General features: G+C 32.4%; 2 protein-coding genes across 2 annotated transcripts in view; one reads left to right on the forward strand and one right to left on the reverse strand.

The window, feature by feature from the left end:
• LOC106066884 (diacylglycerol kinase theta-like) overlaps window positions 1–7,368 on the forward strand; it is a 31,622-nt gene extending 24,254 nt beyond the window's left edge. Inside the window, exons 18-23 of the mRNA XM_056015193.1 lie at window positions 692–895; window positions 2,020–2,175; window positions 2,667–2,832; window positions 3,826–3,924; window positions 4,040–4,168; window positions 4,385–7,368. Of these exons, the coding sequence (XP_055871168.1) occupies window positions 692–895; window positions 2,020–2,175; window positions 2,667–2,832; window positions 3,826–3,924; window positions 4,040–4,165 (751 nt within the window). The 3' untranslated portion in view covers window positions 4,166–4,168; window positions 4,385–7,368. The remainder of the gene's footprint in view (window positions 1–691; window positions 896–2,019; window positions 2,176–2,666; window positions 2,833–3,825; window positions 3,925–4,039; window positions 4,169–4,384) is intronic.
• Window positions 7,369–14,063: 6,695 nt separating this feature from the next.
• LOC106066890 (peptidyl-prolyl cis-trans isomerase FKBP2-like) lies at window positions 14,064–24,440 on the reverse strand. Its single transcript, XM_013225992.2, has 6 exons — window positions 24,059–24,440; window positions 22,122–22,184; window positions 21,066–21,159; window positions 20,501–20,534; window positions 18,719–18,789; window positions 14,064–17,567 (listed from the first exon to the last, which is right to left on the reverse strand). Exons 1-6 carry the CDS (start codon window positions 24,224–24,226, stop codon window positions 17,344–17,346), a joined length of 654 nt encoding a protein of 217 aa, XP_013081446.2. The 5' UTR covers window positions 24,227–24,440; the 3' UTR covers window positions 14,064–17,343.
• Between the last annotated feature and the right edge of the window lie 44 nt (window positions 24,441–24,484).

Genomic DNA, 24,484 nt, shown 5'->3' on the forward strand with positions numbered 1-24,484 from the left:
GTGAGTTTTACTCTTTTTAAGAGTTCAACATTTTTTTTTTCCATGATGCCTATGCTTTGTTGTTTGAGAAAGGTAAAACCTACCTAGGCGTAGTGTGGCCAGCAAACTTGAAAGTGAAACAAACCTTTTATAGTCTTTGACTTCAAAATGTAAAAGTTTCAAACAATATCTGATGGATAGCAACATGAAAAAGTGTCATTTTAAAACTAAATATTTTCTATACAGTATTATTACACTGTATAGAGAAATCCTGTAGTCTCACAGTATAGTCTCGCAAATATTTTTTCATCTTGATTTATTAATGCCAGAGTTGTTAAAGAATTTTAGAGTGGTTAGATTTTGAATATATTTATGAATTTATTTATATATATGCTGAAACTCTATGCTATTTTGAGTTGTTTGCTTCCTTGCAGAGGGTTTATGGGACACAGAAAATAAATAGAAGCTAAAATAGTTAACTAAAGGGATAAAAGGAAGGAATTACAACTAACCTTTAATCATTTAAACATTAAAATGTCTTTGATTAATGTTAGTCCCATTTCAGTCTGAAAGAAATGTATAGACTATTACTAAGCAAAGCCATTTTTTTTTCATATGCCAAGTCTGAAAAAATGTCATTAGGCTGTTGAATATTATGTTAAGTTTTCAGCTTGAAGACTGTCTTTGGTTCTACTAAATGCTTGCCTTTCAGCTGGACAGTTATATTCCACCCTAATGAGAAGGAGCAAGATGAAACTAAAGTAGCCATCGCCAATGATACCAACAGTGCAAACACTACAGAGGACCCGACCAGCATCTTTGTCATGAACAATTACTTTGGCATTGGCATTGATGCAGAACTTTGTCTTGACTTTCATATGGCACGAGAGGAGAAACCAGATAAATTTAATAGCAGGTGAAATGTAAAACTGTGCTGGCTAGTGATAGTGTTTTTATCTTAAATCTGTTTGTTCAGTAGTTAGTGGACTGGTTATGTCAGAAGTGACAAAATATGTACGCCCCTATCAGCAAAGCCAGGTGAAATATTAGACGCTTTCTCTTGGGACTTGAAAATTATCAGACCTCTCCCTGATGTTGTGATGACATGCAGTAGAGGGAAATGGTGTCTAAACCACAATCCCACTAAATTATGGGCTAGGATACATTCAAACATGAAGCACACAACAGTTCTTTGAAGAAGAGTCGTATTATTTTTAAGTTTAAAAAATATAGAAACTGTTATTAAATTAAATTTAAAAAAAACACACTTAAAAAAAGGGTTGTCTAAACTTTTAAATAAAGTTCCAACTATTTTGAAATCGCTCATAAACAAACAAAAAAGATAACTTACTTAAACTTTAATACAAGCTTTAAGTGCTAGAAAGAAACTTTTAATTTACTCAAAATGTTTATTATTAAAAACATAAAGAACATTGTCTAAGCTGGAAACTGAATTTCATGTAAAGACAAGCTAAATGTTTCAACTTTTTAGTATTGCTGAAGAAATAGGTTATTGATCTTATTCTATAAAAAATGGTTTTGTTTTAAAAAAAATTATAAAAACAATAATTTCATACTTCAAGTACACGTATTACAAACATAAACTGGAAAAAGAATTATCATCAATTTTCAGTAATTTGCATAGAGAATGAATATGATAAAGAATCATTTATTTGGAAGAAATGAGTCATGTTACTCAGAAGTAAGTTTGTATTATCAGATGGAGTCTACATAATGTGACAGGGAGATGTCAATAAAGACAAACAATTATTTCATAAATACTTTTTATCCCTTGAACTTAGAAAATGAAAGACTTGGGGCTAGGCCAATGTACTAGATTGTTTTAGATATTTGGAATGATCCGAGTTGAAGATTATTACACCCTAGCCCAAACCTCTCCCAGGACAATCGAGACAACAGTTCAAAGCACAAATCACATGACCAGGGACCACTATGATAACTTTATTTATAGTGTTTTCCTTTTTCCCTACTATATTCTTAAGTCAGCACTCTATTAATCAGACCGTTGCTACTTTGCAGGCTACACAACAAGGGAGTTTATTTAAAAATGGGATTACGTAAAATGGTAAACAGAAAAACTTGCAAAGACCTCCATAGAAACATTAAAGTAGAAGTAGATGGCAAGCTCATCGAACTGCCTCCAGTCGAAGGCATTATTATTCTTAATATACTCAGGTAAGGTTCTCTCTTTTTTTTTTATTCTGACTGGGTATTTGTGCTATAGTTCTAATGTCATGCCATCATACTGGTTGATTATTATCTAATTAATTTATTATAAAGGAGGCATAAATATTTTATTGATGATGACCCAAAAAATGCTCCCTAAGTCAGTCTAGAAAGAAATTTTGTCTCCGATATTTTCATGAATTTCAATTATTTGTAAAGACTTAAGTCAGACAATTGAAATGAAGAAGACATTTTTCTTTATCAAAGAATGTCATGAGCTATGAAGTAAGATCGATCAACTTCAAAATCAATTCAAACTTAAAACACTTTCTCTTACATTACTTTGGTTTAGCTCATATATTACAAATATTGAAAAAAAAAAATATCTCTAAATTTAAAGCCACACTTGTATTTCAGTAGCCATTTAACATTAAGATAGCATGAAAGTATCCACAAATTATATAGATTACATACAAATTAATTGCTATTTCTATGAATAGTTGGGGCTCTGGAGCCAATCCCTGGGGACCCGAGAGAGAGGACCAGTTTAACAAGCCTACTCACTATGATGGGAACTTGGAAATAGTGGGGGTCACTGGGGTTGTCCACATGGGACAAATACACAGTGGCCTTCGGAATGGTATACGCATTGCACAGGGAGGGCATGTAAGTATGGTTACTAGCCAGGCGCAATGGTCAATTTGTATTTTTAAACTTACACAGCATTCTTGTACCTATCTTTATCTCTAAATATCTACTGATGAACTAAGCATCAACAAGTGAGACCCTTTTTTTTTATCTTTCAGGCCAGAAAAACTCATGCTCGTTGGTTTCTTTTAGCAATATTCAACTTCTACAAATTTTTTCCTCTTTTCTTAGTCCATGCATCTGTTTTCATGTTAATTTTAAATTGCTACTCTGTTTGGTGGTAATGTGCATTATTCATCTTTTTACGTGTCACGAGTGCAGACTTAAAATATTTGTCACAGAAGCTTACTTTGGAAAGCCAATGTGTATTTCAGTACTGTTTCTTTAAGCTTTTTTTTTTATGGAAGTCATTTAGCATCCTTGGCCACATCGTCACACTATGCATTATCAAAGATTAAGAATTTGTCAATTAAATAACATGGGATTAAGTGACTAATAAAAGTAAAGTTCCCCATGTGATCTTTAGGGGAGATGATGTTAAGGTCATCTGTTTCTTTGGCCATCAACTTGCAAGGTGTCAAGTGGCCAGCACAACGACCAACCGCCTTTATTTTCTTCAACTAAAGTAATGTACCCATTAGAGTTGGGTGGACACAGATGCGACCTATAAATACCAATAGTCAAAATCCCAGTCTTCACAGAGATTCGAACCCAGGACCACAGGTTCAGCAGCCAAGTGCTTAACCACTCAGACACTGCACCCCCATTAAGTAACTAGGATTCAAATTATTTCATTTTTAGGAATTCCTATTTTGCACTTGCTGTATGTGATGTGACAATATTATAATTTATATTAAAATATTCTGCTGAATCTTTTTTTTTAAATATTGAATTTGGTCTGAATCCTTTAAGTTCTACATTATTGTCAAAACATTTTGTTATGGCTTGGGGGGATGTGTTTTAAAGGTCATATGTTTAGAGAAAGGTTCAAATGTAAAATGTTTGTTTCAGCTTCGAATTACATTGCTGTGTGATATGCCTGTGCAAGTAGATGGTGAACCCTGGATACAACCTGCTGGACAGGTCATAGTGCTCCGCTCTGCTCTCAAGGTTAGGAATTATTCTATTATTGCACATAAGAACAAAATTAGGAAATAAACTTATTTAAGGCTTTAATTTTATTTATATTACTTAGTTTTAATTAAATCTGAATTTGTTCCTGCAGGCGACCATGTTGAAAAAAAGTAAGAACAAGATCAAACGGCGCAATACTGAGCCTAGCATCTTCTTCCCTGAAAATGAGCCATTGCAAGCCTCCTCCCCTACAGAAGACTCTAGTGGACCTCTTTAACTGGTAACAGTAACTAATGTTTAAATGTGTATGTGTAATTCTAGTTATATCAAACTATACAACCAAATAACATTTAGTCAGACATTGAATAGCATCTCGTTTCAAGAAAATTTTATATTTTCCTTAGTTTTATTAACATTACTCATGGGCTGTTAGTAGTTTTTAAAATGGCAATGAAATTGTGAAAGTAAATCTCATCTTTTTTTGTATGTGTTTCAGGAACTGATCAGGGAGCCATCCCTAGTGTAATGATCTCCTTGTGTCCAGCATTGAATGAATTAGTACCAAACTCACCATTCTATTTCTTGTAACAACAACAGCAACATACAACATTACAGACCATTTGGCTATCTACTGGATTATCTCTAGTTCTGGATTTTTTTTCATCCTCATACTGGATTGTGATTTCTAATAGTCCAGTCAATGTAGAATTTAGACATGACTACTTAACTCAGTGTAGTCTCAAACTCTTACTTTGAAGACTAGTTAGGAATCTTCTCTTATAAATTGTGGATGTTCCTTCAAACTAGATGATAATTACCTGTCAGATTTTTTTTTATAAATAAGTCACATTTTCAATCCTTAATTTTTTTTTTTATATAAATTGTCATAAAAATTGAACATCTTAATTTAGAGCAAAATCTTTGCTTACGAAAAAGATATACATATATATATAAAAATGTAATTATTTTAAACTTTTTCAATTGGATGTCATCAAATTTTGTATAATTAAATCTCAATTTGTTGTGACTTTTTATATGAATAGAGCAGTTAATTCAAAAGATCAGCCTAGTTTATATTAACAAATAGACCTTTATGTCTGTTAGATATTTAACATTTATGTGAATGATTGGCCAAAGAAAATGTAGTCATGTACCTTTAATGTGCACAAAATAAATGGAGTAGTTTACTCTTTGATCCCACCCACACCTCAACCAACAAAAAGAAAGATTTTTGGTGTCAAATGTGAGCGAGGTCAGTATGTGTTGAACTACAATGATATGTTTCACTCAACAAATTCAAATCACATAGCAAAATCCTAAACACTGTAACAATAGGGAAGAAATATATGGAACATTACAGTGATGATTTAGAAAAAAAAAAAAAGTGATCAAGAAGTTGGTAAATAATTTCAAAGGTATAGTATTTTATTGTCATACATTGAAGTAAGGTAATTGACTAATTAAATACTGGTGTGAAAACAGCTATTATGTTGTGAAAACCAAATATTTTTTATCTGAATTCTAGAAATTTAAAACTACTTGCTACCTTAAGACTGTTGTAATCAACATTTTTTTTTTTTGTTGATCTAGAGATGCTGTGATCCTGTATGAAAGAATGGCTTCTATTTTCAAATGATGACATATTAAAACTTAGACTCACATGCCAGAAGTTGCTGTAATTAATCTTTATAGAAATCAAGAATTTTAGAATGATTTATAATAATAATTTAAAAAAATAATGGAATAAATTCAAATCTTTATCAATCTTTGCCTGTCTGAAAAGACATTGATTGGTAGTATTTAATTATCTGCTGTCATTTTAAAAAAGTCTCTAAAACTTACTGTAGAACTGCTAAAGTTTTTAACTATTTTGTGATGAGTTGTATTTTTTTTTAACTAAAACATTTTCAGAATCTCTTTTTTCATAAACTATTTATGATATGCTGAATTGCATTTATCATCTTTACTGGACAGGAAGAAATGCAGTGATAGATAAAACTACTGGGATAGTTCAGTTAGACTCAGTATATAGTTAAACTGTTTCAAGCTTATGTATCTTGTATCTTTTTAGATTTGTTTTTCTTTTAGAGTTGTTGAATGAGGAACCAGATCTATTCTAAAAGCATACAATCGGTTCTTGAAGAGAAAAAAACTTGGTTATCTCTGCTCATCTTCATATACCCTTGACGTCAGTCTTCAAAGCTTACAACATGTGCATACTTTCATAGAAACATACACCTCCATAAACAAAGACATAATGATAACACAGAATACATACCCTCATATGTGCATATATCTGATTTATAGATATGCATTCATTTCTGTATAAATATATGCCTATGTAAACAACACATGATAAAGTACACACCTGCATTTGTGCATATATCAATATGCATTCATCCATGGACATAACACACACACACACTTTTTTTTAGTAGATTCTTAGTCCTATAGATTACAACTATTTAATTCTTAATTCATACAGTTAATTGTTAGTCTACTCTTGAATTCCCAATTGGTTTATATAACAATGTCATTATTATTCTTATTCTTATTTGATGAAACGATTACTACTGATAATGAATGTGGTTTTATTTCAATGATGATATGAACCAAATGTTGACTTATGACTATTCTTGAATGATTACTCTAGACATGTTTGACCTTCTTGATAATCATGTTGTTTGAATTTTTTTCCCTTCTGTTCTCTCTACTCTCTCTGTAGATTTGATGTGATATATTCATGAATGTCTGAGTTGATCAATGACTTCATCCATTCTCAGATAATCATTACAACTACTATATTTAGTATATATATTATATTAATATTCTATTGTTGATGAAAGTGGCCATCTCAAATTATCTGTATCATTTTCTCTCTAAGAATGCAACGCATATGTGTATGTGTACCAATAGGGCATGTCTCCTGCTGGTTACACTGTTGTGTACTTTTCATGTATGTGACAGAGTTGGGCAGACTGTATGATCAGCTCTAAAGAAAGATTATCTAAGACGGACATAGAATCCTGAACAAAGATTGTGCTGTTTGTGTGTCTTGCTGGATGCATTATGAATTTGTTCCAGTATATAACATGTCTTTATGTTAGAACGCTCATTACAAATCAAGTTTAGGGCTGTTCCCAGGATAAAGATATTTCTGTGACTAATACTAAGAGATCTGAAGAAAAAAATTTGAATTGATTAAAAAATAAAACTGAACATTAGCTCTTTAAGTGCGGTGTTACTCTCGGCGAGTAACTTGGTTTAGAAAATTTTTTTCACTATCTTTTTTATCTTAAACTTTTTATTTGTCCCTTTTTTTTTTTTATTTTCCGGATGTAGGAGTGATTGTTCTTTGTTTTGGTAGTAATTTGATGCACACATTTAAAATAAAACAAAACATTGTGCTATTGGTTCCTCTTTTTTTAGTTTATTTCTCGGGACCCCAAAAAAAATTTAATTAATACAATTTCTTAGTGCATTCGTATGTAGTTTTTGTGATTTTTTCAATATTTATGGATTAAATATTTAATTAAAATGTTAAATCTTTCAGTATATCTATTTTTTAATGAACTTTTAAAATATTTTCTTTTTCAGTGCTCAGTTTAAAATTAATGAAAATAATTATTTTTTTAAAATAATTTATTTTATTTATTATACTTTTGTAGCCCATTCATTTTCCTTTAAAATAAAATGAAATGATTATTGAATAAAATAAAAAAGTTATGTTAGTTTTAGTAACTCTACCCACCCCCCTTTAAAATGTGTTTTCATCCTGGAAAACTCCTTTTTTTAAATAAAAATAATTCCCATTGAAAAGAATTAAATCACATTTTGTAATCTAGCATTTATGTTCTATTTAATAATGGATATTCCTTTGGGCTCTAATTAGCTGCACAATGAACCATCTTGAACTTTACCATTCACTGTGGGGAGTAAATCAGACATCAACCTCTGAAGCAAAAAAAAAGTCTTAAATGAAACATTTAAAAACAACTGGAAACACAAGATTGACTTTTAAGTTTCTTGTGCTGTAAGGGCACAAGAGTGTTTAGTTTGTTTTTCATATCCCTATCACTCTAGGTAGTAACAATAATGTCATAGTCATATCCTCCCAACATTGGTCATAGTTTAGCTGGTCCTAAAGAAGAATGTAATTGAGCACCTCTGTTATTTCTTTGTTTGTAGTGATCAATCCTCTGCTGAAACTGTGTAACGGAAGTTAGAACTTTCAAAGTCATAGAATTTTGTCTAATAGTAGATTTTATTGACTTTTTCTTGTTTCAATCAAACTTTAGACAAACTGATACAGTGGTCAGTAGTAAGCTGTGAGCATGTATAAAGAAGTTATTCTGTACTGACTATTCACTAGGTACACTCTTAAATAAAGATGATTACATTTAAGATAATGGTGCTTTAATAGGTGAATACAGTGTCCTGGTAGTCTGATGTATACATCATTTTTAATTTGCCAGATTTTCTTTTTGCTTATAGCAGTTTTTTTGGGTCATTTTTTTTTTTCAGATATATTTATTCAAGCTCGCATGTGAAATAATTTTGTTGTAGCATTTAAATTTTTTGTTTATGTGATTGCATTTGTTATTGATGTACTACATTGGTAACATTTGAACAGTTCAGGGCTTATACAGTTTTTTTTTGTTGCATTTTGTTTTTTTTATTTTGTACATGACATTCTTAGCCTAGCATTATCAGCATTGAAGTTTCCTTTGGTTTCTGTCTTTCTTTATTTGCTGTAGTAGAGTTCAGCATGCATTCACCACTGCATTTTTGGGGGGCTTATTTTGTGGTCTTCAACTGTTTTAATATTACGTGTTGTTTTTGGTTCACACAGTGTTGTATTTTAGTATTTATGTTGTTGTTTAGTTCACTTTGGCAGAAATGTAACAGTTAGCCATTTAGTTCACTGGTCGGGAAGTTTTGTGGCTTGCACTTTAGGATTGAAGCTCAACCTCATGCCCTACTGAGAAGAGGCTTGTTCACTATGATGAATGTAATCAGTTTTATCTTATCTTCAAAAATAGAGACATTACTTCAAAAAAGATGATTAACTGTATTATTGCAAGATATATTTATTTCATAAGAAAGATTCTACTTAGAATTTGGTTGTTATTTTTTTTTTTTATTTCATTGCATTGTAGAAACTCTTTTATTGTCATTATAGTGTGAAATGAGATTACGAATAGTGTGTACAAGATATGTATACTTTTTCATAAATGGTTAACTTAGGATGGATCAGTGGCTTGAAGGTTTGGCAGTTAATGGTGGAGACACTGCAATAGTTACTAACTTGTATATGCCTGGGTTTTGTCTAGCTTCAATTGGTAAGGGAAATGTGCTGGAGAAATCAAAGTTTCTTTATCAATGAATGAGTGTGATGGCCACACAGTTCACAATCACTTTCCAATCTACTCCAAGCTGTCTAATGGAGGACACTTTTCCCTAACATCAGATGTAGTTGATGAAACATAATCTGCAGGATTTGGTAATCTTACAGCACCTTTTGGAATGCATCCATCTTTGTATCTAGCTGCTCCTAATACATGTGCAGTTCTAGTATTGTAGTATTAAGATTGTGGGTTGTATATATATCAGTAAGGTGCTTATCACTTAGTGTGAATACATTTACTTATTACTAGTGCTCATGGCAAGATCATTATTTATTTGGACTGCATCTGAGTAGATTTTCTTGTGTAATGATTTGTTGATCATTGATATTGTTTTTAAAAAAACAAACATTCTTTTTTGTTTTGGTGTGTGCATCTTCACATTTGACTATTTGTTTCAATTTCTGTTGATGGTTTGTAGTCAGCTCAACACTCTGTTATTTTATTTATTTATTTTTTTGTTTGATGACTCAATCAAATACCTCATTATCTGAAGTAGTGTGGACCCAGGCTTCTTGATCTGCTGTCCTTCTGGTGGCTGTGTATGAAATGACAAAAAGAGTTTACATCAACTTTTACTTGATAGAAAGGATTTTGTATGTTTTGTGTGGGTTTTTTTTTTTTTAAGTTTTTATTTTGTTAAAGGCTTTGAACAAATTTCTTACTTTTGAATTGGTGGTAGAGATCAGGTTATCAAATGCTACAGTATTTGGAATGATTGGAAAATATGCTATTTTCAGATTTAATTTAAATCATTGGACAGAGTTTTATCTAGGTGTCTAAATTGTAACTAGAGAGGTGAACAATAGTTGACTTCATATGCTGCCAATGGCTGGTGGATGGGCTAGGTCATAAACTATGTTGAATTAGAATTCTATTATGGCAAGAAATCTCATTGGACACTTGAACTAGATAAGGAAGGGGATGAGTACACTAACATGGAGATGGTACTTTTTTGGAGTTTTGAGACTTTCCTAAAACCACACAATCTTTCTCATCCAGTTCTCATGAAAAGAAGGCATCAGGCGCCTAAATGGAAGACTGTGAAATCTGAGTATGGTGGATATATTTTTTCTCAAAGATAAATAGGCTACAAATAGCCCAACAGAATTGGTAACCTTCTCTTTAAGTTTCATGATATAAGGCTCAGACCTATGCCTATAGCCTCCTTCAGCGGCAAAGTGACTAGGGATCATCTCATAAAATGAGATAAAGGCTTGGGCATTAACTATGGTTAGAAGTCAAGACTCCTGAATCACAAACAGTATAACAATCTCCTTGTGAGTTGTAGGCTTGACTTTCAGAAACTTCTTGGGCATTATTATCATTAAATTAGAATCCATCGTCTATCTTAGACTTAATGAGACACATTGGGTGATCACATTAGTTTAAATAGTTATGCTATAATCAGGCTGTAAGCTGGGCACTGCCTGCATCTATTGCTTTTGGCTTTTCACAAAGATTAGAGATTTCAGCGGTGCCCCCCCCTCCCCCTCCCTCGTTCCAAGTACTGGCAGATGTTTATATGTAGATCGAAATCTTTTATATACTTTTAATAAAAGTCATGTGGTTTGGGGACATGTAAGGTCTTTATTTCTTTTGTTTTTGGAATGGTATTTCAACTCAATGTGATACAATTGTGAAAGCACAAGATTTTTTTTTTTGTTATTTGAACTTTGTGCTTATATAATATTTACAACTACATACATATACTATATTTATATATATATATATTGAACTATTTAAAGATACACATGATTTGTTTTTGTGATCATTGCAGTTGGAATGTGAGGAGGATGTGTGTTACTTCTGTCTGACCTGGTGTCCCATGCATCTTGGATCTTTGCCATTTCTTTGGCTCACATTCCTTAGTCGTCTGCTTGTGTAGTTGGGGGGTAGGAAGGCAGCTTACTGATCTCCCCTTGTCTTTTCTTTCTTAATCTTTCACTGTACTTGCATTGGGTTGGAGTCTTGAATGTAATCCCCAAGTCCAATGGTTGGACCTTAAAAAATGTTAGTGCACAATTGAACCAAACTCTTGTATCTGTTTATTAGACATAACTCCACTAGCTGTCAATTCCCTACTTTATGGTCCAATAATATAGTCAACTTTCATATTTTATTTGTCATTGGAAAATGACATAATATTGGCCGGTATGGGGATTGAACAAATGACATGAGGCTCTATCAACTTAGCTAAACAGCCACCTGCCATCTTTTAACCACTTTTTCTTTTACTATAAAGAAAGTGAGAGCTAATAGAAGTTGAAAACATAAGCAAGATGGTATTTTAAAGATATATTTTTAACTATTTCTATTCAGAGTTGTACAAAGTTCAGTTCATTTAACACTGTCAACAAACATTGTAGTGCATTTTGTCTTCAATACATTGAACTAGAAGCTAGTTAATGCTCAGTTGTAGAATACTATCATTGATTTTTGAAAGTTTCCTCTCATCACAAAGAAAGGAGTTAGTTGTCCAAATTTTGAGACATTAAACAAGAATTAAGTGCAGGCTGGCTTAGTTCCTTATCAATGTTGAGTGTCTCAGCCTGCCATGTATTTGTGTAGGCCTAGAGGTCATGAAAAAAGGCAACACTTTGATGGTGTGTACTAATAAAATTGTATTTCTATGACTTCCGTACTCAAGATCTAGAATGTAGTTTTAAACCTGTCATTTCCCATCAGATCTAGATGGTCCAATCTCCACAGTAGACTGCAACTGCTGCGAGGCTGTGTTCCCTTCTCACTATTCAAACACATACATGATCTGAAACATACTGATATATATATTTACAAATTTTTTTTAAAGGATTGGTTTTCAACTGGATAGTCCTGCTGTTTAGTGTTTTTTTTTTCTTAATTTTCCCTCAAGATGTGTGATATTTGTATTATTGTAAACATTTTACATTTCATCTTCATCCAGTATATATATATATATAATATACACTACTGGAGGATGGTGACCATGATCAATGATTTTTTTTCCTTGTGTATTCAGCAAACATTTTGTGATATCTTCTTATGCCTCCTTACTGGTGACATGTTTAGTGCAATGGGTCATGAGAGGGCAGAATGTCTCATCCTTAGGCTTGTTTCTTCTAGGCAACAGGAGTTGTTTGGATAATCCTAAAATCATTCATGACTACACTTTGTGCTGTCTGGGCATTAAGACAAACAGTACATTTTTCCTAATAGAAATAACCAAGCAGTGAAACTTTAGAGACATATTCAATGGGAGACGTTATTTCCTACACATGCTCAACTCTTGATTAAGTTGTAGTATTGAACTCATTCAATAAGGTTGTACATTATAGTGCAATGATTTAACTTGACAAAATCTCAATTCAGTAGGTGTTGAAATGGTTGACTTATTGTAAAGAAGACAAAATGGAATCCACTTGAAGTGTACGATTCCAAAAGAGAACCAGTGAATGCATCTTTTCCTAACCAGTGGATGCATCTTTTCCTAATGTAACAAGGAGACTTTGAAAAGTTAATGATTTCATTTTCCGTTTATATTTGCATCTATTCAAGTGTGTGACCTAAGAGTGAATGAGCCTGCTTCTTTAGGCTGTTTTCTTATCTATGTTACGTTTGTTGATTATATCACCATGATTAAAATATAGATGTTGCTGAGTTTGACATTTTTTAATGCTGGTGACATTGACTGACAGGTGGGAGGGGCAAAGGGGGACTTGATGAATGTGATGGCAATTGTTATATCATAGTTTTTTGTTTTCATTTGATCAAGTTTTTTTGTTTTGTACATGCGATGAAACTTTTTGATGAGAATTAACATATCCAACTTTCTTCTTTACATTACTATTATTATTACAATAATTATTAACATTATTATTTATTTCACAGTATGAGTAATTAATGTTAGATAATTGAATTTGTTTATGTAACTGCCTGCCTAATGAATATGCAAATGAGACAAGGATCATTGCTGGTTTGGTTCTAGATCAGATGTCCGGAGAGTCTCATTTACATATATGCATAAGGAAGAGCATGAAAATGTCAAGGTGGGCGCACTGTGCCAGAATGTATTAAATACTAAGAAATTATGGACTTTGTTGTTGTGTCTTCAATTAGGTTCCATGTCAGCCCTTACCCAAAATATCTTTTTCTCATCCCAAAAAGTTGCAACATAATCTTAGGAAAAAGTAGGAGGGCAAACTAGAAATATTTTCTCTTTTTATATATGCAGTAACAATTAATTTTTTAGAAATGTTTAAAAGAACTTTTACAGAGAGAACTCAACGTTTAGTGTGAGCAGCAAGGTTGTTTTAAGTTGTTGTAAACAGCCTTTTACAGACATTTGTAACAGCCATTTGTATTTCAAAGAAACTTTTAAAATACATTAGCCAGATAAGGTTCAGTATTTGATCCTCAGAATATCATCAGATCCTGTGTCATAAATCTTCAGATTCTATGACAAGACTAAATTAACACTGGTTGGCTTTTCCTATTTGTATTTGAAATCATTTGGTATAATTATAATCCATTCCCCACTTTCAATAAGCTTTTCACCTCATTTAGTTCTGTTTGAACTAATAAATCTTCTTAAAAATGCAAGATTCATTCTTTTGCTTGGGCTGATTGGTCATTGATTCCCTCAAGCAATGGACCTTCACTCAGTCCACCAAGGATGACTGCAAGGTTATGATTCCTGAACTAAATAGAATTTGATAAAAAGAACAGCATCTGAATCTTAATATAGGCTCATGCTGAAATCAATGTTCAGAGGACAAAAACGTAAAAATGTAAAAAAAGAAATAGAACAGTTTAATGTGAAAAAAAAAATATAAACATTAAATAATATATTCAGTTCAACATCTGAATGGAGACATACAGAAATACAGTTTGTCAATAAACCAGTCTTAGTTGAGTTGGTGATTGTTTTAAATATACCATATCTTCTGTAAAATAAAATATTGGCACTATATATAATCAAAAAAAAAAAAAAAAGAAAGGTTTTAAATTGCTGACTGTAATTCATATTATGACATCTTAAAAAAGATGAACATTTCTTGGCTTAATACTGGATAACCCTCATTTTCTACATATGCTAAAATATGGCACCTTAGGAAGGAATTTATAAGTTTTGAGCTTTACATGCACATTATGATAATGCCAAAAGCAACCAACTAAATAAAAACATTAGGAATTTTTTGTCTAGAACAGCAGTGTTTTTTTATAGGGTAGCAATTTTATAATGCAGATACAAAGGTGCTGAGACACTGTCAATCAAGTACAAGACATTGTATAATAAAAATAGTTATGATTGAACTACCATTTAATCATCACAGTGTCTTGGGAAAATGTTCAAACAAGTTGCACCTGCTACTATACATAAAATTTAGCAGATAAATCTGAAGGTAGGTAAAATTAAACTGAACGTACTTGGGAGTATGTCACAGAAATTCAGGAGATTTAAAAAGTTCAAGTTAAAAAAAAGAGATAATAATATCAACACTTTTTGGTGGCTATAATAAAACATACAAAAATACTTTGAAACATAAGCTTATTGATAAAAACATTTCAATACAAAAGAAATCAAAGAAGTAAGTCTAAGGCACAGTGGTCTCCAGAGATGTGCATAGAATGAAATAGTTAAAACCTTACAACATACAACTACCAAACATCTGTTTATTACAAGTACACCCTTTAGTCAGATTTAAGTACCAGAAGTTTATTTATACACCAATACCAAACTTCATAGACATTAAACTAGAGTTACATCAAACTAGTTATTGTGGTCCCAAGTAGATTAATAGTAACTAGGTTTATTTTTGAGCAATCAACAAGATAATACAATTTTACTTAATTTCAACTAGAAAGGGTAGGAGATTCTTGCTAAGTTTCTCCCAAAACCTCAACAGCTTGTATAATATTCCAAACTTTTTGCATCATTTTTAATACACTTACGCCACAAATATTTAACAGCTTATGTATTTGATGAAGAAATCCAAGAATAAGATCAATTCAAAGTTAATTGGACAACTCGGAAATGGATAAGATATACAATGGATAATTTTAAAGAACTCAGAATAAAACCTGGACAACATGGAAATGGATAATTGTAAAATCTCAAAGGCATCAAACAAGTCAGTTGGATGAAAAATATGTGGGAGTTGATCTTGATAAAAAAAAAATACACAGATATAGAAACAACAGTTCATTGAAAATGCTAAGGCAGAGGGCATCGCAATACTGAAATTTGGTTTCTGTTTCTGAAGAGCAACCCTAAGTGGGTACAATTAAGTGACGAGAAGGTGCAGTATATCACATTAAATTTAGTCTATCAAGTTACTTAAAGTGTTGTAGGGAAGTCTTAAGAGAATAGCAAATAAAATAATATTGTAGCAAATAAAATAATATTTGTCAGGTCAGGTGAACAAATTATTGGGTGAATGATTAATGATGAATGATTTGTCAGGGAAATGTCAATGAAGGACTTATTGTGTCCCCAAGTCAGATTGTCTAACACAGTTCTATCTAAAAAGTCTTCTCCTGAATCAAACAAACCTAGATGGCACTAATAAAATAGCAAGGAAGCTGCTCTTAAGAACAGACATAAACAGAAAAATGAAAACACCGGCAAGCTGGCTAAATATGGGAGAATGAGCAAGCAATCAGAAAAAGACACTTTATCCATAAGAAGTATAAAAATAATAGTGTAACATAATCTAAAAATGGTCTAGCATTCTGTAAGCTATCCAGACACAACCAACTTATAAATTTTGTCTTATTAAATGCTCTAATCTTGACAGTGAGAATAAAAAAAAAGCAGAACATGTTGAAGAAGATAGAATTGGTTGTATCATTTGGGTGTCAACTAAAACATTGTATATCATGAATTGCTTTTAAAATATTGTTTTAAAAAATGGTTTATAAATATTTATGTCCACAGACTAAGAAAACTTAATTTTAAAACAAAATATGTTTAAGTGATAAACCATTAATAGCCTTTACACCGGATTAAAGCATAAAGATAATAAAATTGAATTTAGAATAGCCCATCTATTTTTTTTGCAAAAGGACAGTTGTTTTTTTTAAATGATTTATAAATAAATATCCATAGAAAAAGAATACTGAATTTTAAAGCCAAAAAACATGTTTTAGTGACAAGCATTAAATAACCTTTGAGCATGATGAAGATGACTGACTTTACAATAGTCCATCTATTGTTTGGCAAAATAACAGTGCTAAATTGCCTTTTATTTGGATTTTGCCAATAGGTTTACATCTATGTGCATGCTATCTCTTTCAATTGTGAGGCAACAGGTTACATCATTATCCCATTGTCTGGTTATGTTCTATATGCATTCTAAATTTTAAAACAAAAGGTGAGGCCATAATAAGACCAACAAAGAGCTGTTGCATCTATTGCAAGCACAATAAAGATGCTGAAATCTGATTTTCAATGGATCTTTTAGTTTTTTTGAGATGTAAATATGACAGAGAGATAGCATAAAAATAATAGCAGCTTTTGTTTTCTTCAAGGGGACAGCTACTACAGTCAAACTTTTCCAGATCCTCTAAGCACCCCAACCTCAGCTCCAAACATCTTTAAACTATGTAAGCAATTTTATAACAGCAATAAATGAGCATAGAAAAATTACTCTATCCAGAATTACTCCATCCAGAAATTTTTTCCTAACAATTCATTAATTAAATAACTTAGTTTTCACAATTAAAAAAATACACACAACCAAAAATTAAATATTAACTTTCCTAATGAAAATTGGATAATTATACAATTTTTGTTTCACCTTTCAAAATTTTTAAATAATTAAACATTTAGATAAATAATGAGCATTGAAATAATTTAACATCTAAAACATTCTATTAATTTTAAGATAAAGGACACCCAAAAAATAAAATAGTTTTAAGCAATCAAGCAAAAAAAAAAAGATTTAAAAAAAAAAAATTAGCATTCAAAATTTCCAGATAATGATGCATACATATATTAATTTTTGTCGCAATATGAGCAAATATTAATAAATAACAATTGAACAAGAAAAACAAGAGAAACTCTCTTTTACTGTTTTTTCTTTGAACCACGCCTCCCTCGTTTCAAGTCTTTGGCTTCCTGGGCCTCTGCCAGATACCTCTTATACAGGTAATATAGCACGTACAGGACTACAACAGGGGCAGCCAGCAGTTTCAGAATGTAGATGTGTTCAAGGGGATCACTCAGGAGGCCGGAGAAGCTTTTCTTCTTCAAGTCCACAAGAGTGACCTCAAACATGAGTGTGGCGTCAGCTACAAGGGTACATGATATAGTTATTTTAGTTTAGAAAGTTTAATAAAAAGATAAATTCTTACCTTGTATAAACCAATGTGGAAGAACATGCTTATATTAACAAATTAACTCAAAGATTGATAATACAGTCAAGAAAGAAAATTCTATTTAAAGATATAAAAAAATGAATTTATTGTAAAGTAATCAGCAAAAAGTAAGGCGCATGCATGTATGTATGTATGAATGTATGTCCCGAATAAAAATCAAAACTGTTTGACTACTCTTGATAAAACTTGGCATAAATGTTCCTTAGATCATGGCAGAGACCGTAGTGTATGTTTAATGTCCCTCCCACAACTGGAGGGCCCTAAAAATAGACAAAAAGTACCTAATAGCATCTCTATTAAAGAACGAAACTTTTTAACAAATCGGATAAGCCCGCTTTCACAGTATTTTATATTTGATAAGAATATGTCTGCTAAATGGATAAATGGTCTACTTTTATTTTCATGGCAAAATAAACAAAATCTAAAAGGAACATTCTCCATGTTTAATATAGATCTAAATTCAATCCACTAGATCAGTAATACCCAAACTAAGGCCTACAGACTGCATATCATATCTGGCTAGTTATATATAATACAAAAGCTAGAGTTCTATCATGAAAACTTCACCTATATGTCAGTATGATCCAACCCCCCGAAAAGACATTCATCAAGTGATTATTTGTTATTAGTGGAAGTACATTTCTCACTCTCAGCATTGTGTTTGGGTCAAAAAAAAAAACCTAGGGAAAGGAAATCAAAAAGGAAATGGGGGATGCCAGATGGCATTGTACATCTTATGCTATTGAAAGGGAGTAAAAAAAGGTCTTCTCAATTAGGCTCTAAACATCCCGCCATTCCTTAAGGCTTATCATACATGGATAGGTCTTTTATGATGATGATAAGGTAGAATGGAAGAAAATTTCCTTCTTTACATATGCTGACTTTAGAAAAGATCAATTAATTAGTTTTGAGTTTGGGGTGGAGTTTTTCAGTTGGCTTAAAGTCTCAAGATGCAAAACCTTAATTTTTTGTGAACAATCAGAAATCTGGTTACATTTAGAAAAAAATAGAACTCAATGAAATCATAAAAGTATCCACATAAAAAAAAATGTATTCTGACTTACGAGGTATAACAGGAGGAAATCCAGTTTTACCATAACCAAGTTCTGGAGGAATCACAAGACGTCGCTTCTCACTAAATAATAATAATAAAAGCAAGAATAAGAGCATAATGATATGTTTCACTTTGATTATAAAAACAAGTGATGCAGAGAAGTCACCTGTTTCCATGGCGAATGGTTACAGTAAAGTAAAGTGAAGTTCCCCTTTCAGACCTTGTGGTCTACAGGGCAGATGATGTTTCTGTGGCCTATGGTTAAAGAGGGTGTCATGTGGCCAGCACAAAGACCAACCACCTTTACTTGTCAGGTACCCATGAGAGCTGGGTGGACTCAGAGGTGCCCGAAGATTCCAAAATTAAAAATCCCAGTTATCACCAGGATTTGAACCCCGTTCCTCGTTTGAAAGCCAAGTGCTTTACCAATCAGCCACCACACCTCGAAATGGTTACAGGGTTATCATAAAATACAACTACTTTCACTTTCATTAGATGTTAGCATCTCTTTCTTCTTATCTTATAAATTACAGATGTTACTTCCTACACATTTCAAGTGACAAATCTATTCATGCATTTTAATCCATGACTTAAACTAAGTCATTGGTTTTCCTGGCTGATTTAGGCAACCTATTCTATTTTCTAATGGCACTATGTATGAATTTGTTCTAGTGTACGGAATAAATAATCTGCCTCTATCTTTGTGTTTTTCTAGGTATTTCATTAGGAACATTCTAAATGCATTAAGAGTAGAAATCGTTTTACAAGTTATGCAGGATGGCAGTGAGCAGAGTTCAAAGTCAGGGCCATTATGATGGCAGTGTGAAGTGCATACCCCATGACAAGGCAGCCACCTTAAAAACCACTGTCTCCATCAGTGAAGTGCATACCACATGACAAGGCAGCCACCTTAAAAACCACTGTCTCCATCAGTGAAGTGCATACCCCATGACAAGGCAGCCACCTTAAAAACCACTGTCTCCATCAGTGAAGTGCATACCCCATGACAAGGCAGCCACCTTAAAAACCACTGTCTCCATCAGTGAAGTGCATACCCCATGACAAGGCAGCCACCTTAAAAACCACTGTCTCCACCAGGACCTGCAAATAAGCTAAATGCCCAAGTACTAAAGTAATCAAAGCAGACCAGCAGCTAAGAAAAGAATTAAATCTGTTGTAAGAATTAACAGTCCATAAGACAAATTATACTCAGTTGATCTGTTTCTTAATAATCTACTGCTTTTACTTTATTCCTTATTTAATCAGAGAAAACGAGAAGTTAGGCGAAGTTAGGAACCCTTTAGACCCACCAGAGGAGCCGCAAACATGTGAGAGTGTAAAAGCGAGGATTTGTAAATGGATCAAGTCCAAATGGTACAAAAGCAGGGACCTTTGTAGCACGGGATGGGAAATCTGGAAAGCTCTCATAGGCCCAAACAGGAAAGATGATTGGTGGCAGCTAGACATAAAGGCTTTCAAATGGTGAGGACAGGTATCCATTTCAAGCTGAGTCAGTTCAGATCTCAAGTTTGAATAAAAATCCAAAGGCATGCGATGTAGTCTGCCTTCAACCTTTCCCCTGTCAGTAGGAGCAGTTTGGCTGGGCCAAGTGCCACAAGAGCAGGCAAGGTGTTGGGCTTGGTTGTCAGAAGCTATTTGAGTTGCATAAGTATTTTATAGACTATAGAAGCTTTTCACCACAGAGCCCATTTGGCAAAGACATTCAAAGACATTAGTCATGCTCACTTTAAGAAAGCCTAATAAAACCCAAGAGTATTAAAAAAAAACTTACTTAACACACATTCCTGTCATCCCTTTCTCCCAGCCTGAGAAAGTAAACAAAAAAAGTTCATTTTAGTTATGTTTAAAAACCCAATGTTAGGTCTCTAGTTCCCCACACAGGTAGCCAATCAAAATCCAATCCAGCCATTTCAGTGAGCTGATTAAATACTAATCTTGACCCTTGTGTAGCTTTAATTACTTAAAATGGTTGGAGTTTCAGGCAACATATTAAAAGATAAAATTTACTAACAAGTTTCTAAAAACAATAGGCACCCAAAAGTATTAATCATCAAGGCCAATGACAATCTAAATTACTTTATCCCAGGAGATATTAGGAACCAATCTAAAGAGTGGTAAAACCACTCATAATTGAAACCTCATCTGCAAAAAACTGCAGTCAATAAGGGTTCCAGAACTCAAATGTAATTTAAAAGACATGACCATATTAAAAGTGTTTTCACTTTTTCAAGAAAAACAATATATGCGTAACATATAAAGACAATGTCTAATAAATACATGTTTACATGTTTATTATATAGCTCTAAAAAAATGTACACTGAAAAAAAAAAATCTACCTGCTATTACCATCCGATCTCCAATTTTAAAACTGATGGGATTTTTGTTAAGTTTTTCTGAAGAATCAAATATTGTGCCATCTTCCAAGTAACCCTTTAGAAATAGAAAAGAAAGCAAACAAAAATAAATGTAATGCTTGCTGATGTATTTGTCAAACCTATGTGTAATACTGGCCCACTGAAAGGTGAACTTATTGGCAAAGCAGTTGTATAGTTATAAGCAATGTACTGAGAAAATAACTCAAGTACTTTTGGATCAGCACAGAATGAAGAACAACCTCAAAATATGTCCTTCTTAAAATCAGGCATTTATTTGATTATGAGTGCTAACGCCAGAAGTGGTAATGGTTTTAAGCCCATCAATGCTTCCAATGGCACGCATCTCAAATAGCCTCTGACAACTCCTGGCCTTCACGCATGGTTCAGATACTTAGCCCAGCAGAACCGTTATCACAGACAGGAGAAGGGGCAAAAGTGAGCAACTGGTGCCTAAGCCAGTAAGCTTCGGGCTAGGAGAAGGAAAACTCTGAATCCAAACCTCCGCTGCCTTGTGGATATACCCAAACACGGGAAAAGCTGAGGAAACTGAGGAAAAATCAGGAGCTGGTGACCCTTGGGCAGATTGTGGCACTACTGATACCAAACTTTATCAGATATTCCGTTCCTTTGGTCAGATAAGCTGCGTGGAGAGGGTGGAACTGCTGTGTGGGCGACATCGTTTCGACCATAAACAATACCCAGGCTTTCATCTCGCTTATTCAAAGCCCTAACCCAAATCTGCAATATATGTGGATGGGAATGTCTCTCCGAAACAGGGCTCCATAGTGTTTGAGATGAACCATAGTCATTCTACGACTGAAGGAGGCCAACAACATGAGCTTTACAATTAAAAGAAACACGATCTAGGTTTTTAAGTCCAGTTTCATAAAGACAAACAAGTTTAGTGAATTTAGGATTCTTTTATATATATATATATATATATATGTTATGCCTATATTAAATATGGGCTCTAAAATGTTTAAATGTTTTACTAACTTTAGTTTATTATAAACTTACTGTATAGTGAACTAGAAGTTCATCTCCTACATCTGACAAGACAGTACAATCATCTGGTTTGCTCTGTTGAAGATAAAAATTTACTTTGAGAATTTAATTTTTAAAGGATGTGGCTGTTGCGTCATATAACATCTAGCTGCAGAGTTACAAGTCCCTATATTGATGGAACTTTAATATGGAAGCTAAGGGGAATAATCCCTCAATATCTGTCATCCACAACACTAACAGGTGATCTCTTTTAACTGATGTTAATATTTTAATGAACATTAAAAAGAAATACAATAGACTAAATATAGAGAAAAAAAAATGTTCGAGCCTTAAGGCCTTCATCTACTGCATAAAAATGAAGAAAAAAAAATGAAAGATCCTTTCTACTTGCTTTAAACAAACAGAGTTCCAAATATTATATTTTCTGAAATTTTGTGGAAACCCCTATTCCATCAGGCTACAATATAAACGAACTTAATAATATTAATAAATGTTTAAGCCTGTCATATTTATAAAAAAGAAATGTGTTGATTTACTTCATTTAATATTATTTTCTTACATTAAAATTTTATATTTGGTTAAAAATGTTAAATCTTTGAAATGTGGATGTCCTAGATGTCAGCACGAGGCCCTTAATTTATAGATCTAGACTCAAATAGAGTAAAGCTGCCTCATTGAACAAGGTAAGCAGAATCACAGCAAATTTTTTTCGCATTTGAATTGTTCTAGCTCCATATTGGCTACAACTAGAAAAAAAAAAAAAATGAAAACATCTATAAACTCATCATCCATCTGTCTATAAAATTAGATATGTTGCCAAGTTACAATATATGCATCTAGTTAAAATAAAATCTAATGTTAAAGAGTGGTAGGGTAAGTATGCTAAACTGTATACCTTATCATACATGTTTCCCTGACAGCGATATCAAACAGCTTGTAGACCATATCAAACAAAATGTATTTTTTAAATCTAATTCTTTAATTTCAGGTATTTTCTGGTCAAGCAAGATTAAATGACCATGTGCAAAATAATAAAAAAGACTAATTATCATACACATGTCAAATTTATAATTCAAAATTTAGCCAATGCTATAAATAGATTTAGCTATGGCAGGGGAGAGCAAATTTAATATAAATTATTTTGAGAGAAAGGAGAGTAATTATGTTAAAAAAATAATTTATATTAATAAATAGAATAAAATGCATTATTTGTCAAAATAAGGTTTAATAAGCATGTATGTATTTATAAATTGCTTGTGTGTTTTGTTGTCTTTTAGATGCTAAAAATGTTATTATTACGTTTAGTGTTGCTTTGAACATTAATAGAAAACATTGCATAAAATACAAGAACACTCAAAAAAGAAATTTTTGTTCGATGTTGTAGCATTTTCTAAAATGGTAAGACTCTGAATAAGTTGAATGAAAAGCAAGGGAGGTGTAATATACATGTTATCCTATCAATTCTGAAACCAAATATCTAGGCTAATTTTAGGTCTTCCTTGGCTAATGCATCATTGGGTTATACACTGCAGTAGCCTTAGTCTGGAAGCAACCCCATTCATAACACCCTTTCGTACCAGTGTACTTTATCACATAGTAGAAAACCTATCTTGCATAGGAATACAAAACTAAAGGTGTTAAAAATTAGAAAAATGAATTGCGCATCATACTACCACAGTATTTCTGTAATAAATAAAGACACATTGAGTAAAAATACAGTGAGATGTTAGTAATGGTATAATACAAAAAGGGGGGGGGGGTGCTAGATAAGGCTGCTTTCCTCTATTAAATAAATAATTATAGATATCATTTATTTAAATCCTCATTCACCCAGTTCAGACTTCAGTTGTGTTAGATCTATTTAAGTATAACTCGAGAGCTTTTAAGACATTTAAAAGGAAAAATATATTTTAATCTTCTTTATTAGATCTAGAGCTTCAAATCATTACCATGACTCTTGTTACCAACTGTTTCTTTTTCAACTTGTTGAGCATGTCTTTTTGCTCGGGAGTCTGAGACTCAGACTGAGTATTCACATTATCACAGTTTGCATAATTATAAATTATTAAAATAACCAGTAGTTTGGCAATTAATGTAGTCAATGTAGATCTAGTCATATTTTTGGTAAATCTATTAGTAATGCTTATAGAGTTAAGATTAGATTAGAAATCTATAGATCTAGATCTAGACTCGATTTAAGACTAGACTATCTCTAGTCAGACTCTCTCTATCAATGAGTATCAAGTCTATGTTAGATCTGTACTTTATAGACTCTACTAAATCTAGTAAACGTCATAACCCAATAATTTAAACAAGAATATTTTACATATTCTTTTTTTATTTCGATAAAAATGTAAGATATGTTTTTACTTCGC

Source organism: Biomphalaria glabrata, chromosome 17, assembly GCF_947242115.1.
Source record: "Biomphalaria glabrata chromosome 17, xgBioGlab47.1, whole genome shotgun sequence".
NCBI lineage: Eukaryota > Metazoa > Mollusca > Gastropoda > Planorbidae > Biomphalaria > Biomphalaria glabrata.

What these genes read in the sequence shown, in the direction of transcription:
- LOC106066890 (XM_013225992.2), bottom strand. Translation starts at nt 24,226, where the DNA reads ATGACTAGATCTACATTGACTACATTAATTGCCAAACTACTGGTTATT. An exon ending in AGTTGGTAACAAGAGTCATG is followed by an intron (nt 22,185 to 24,058) that starts GTAATGATTTGA and finishes TATCTTCAACAG; the next exon opens with AGCAAACCAGATGATTGTAC. An exon ending in AACTTCTAGTTCACTATACA is followed by an intron (nt 21,160 to 22,121) that starts GTAAGTTTATAA and finishes CTATTTCTAAAG; the next exon opens with GGTTACTTGGAAGATGGCAC.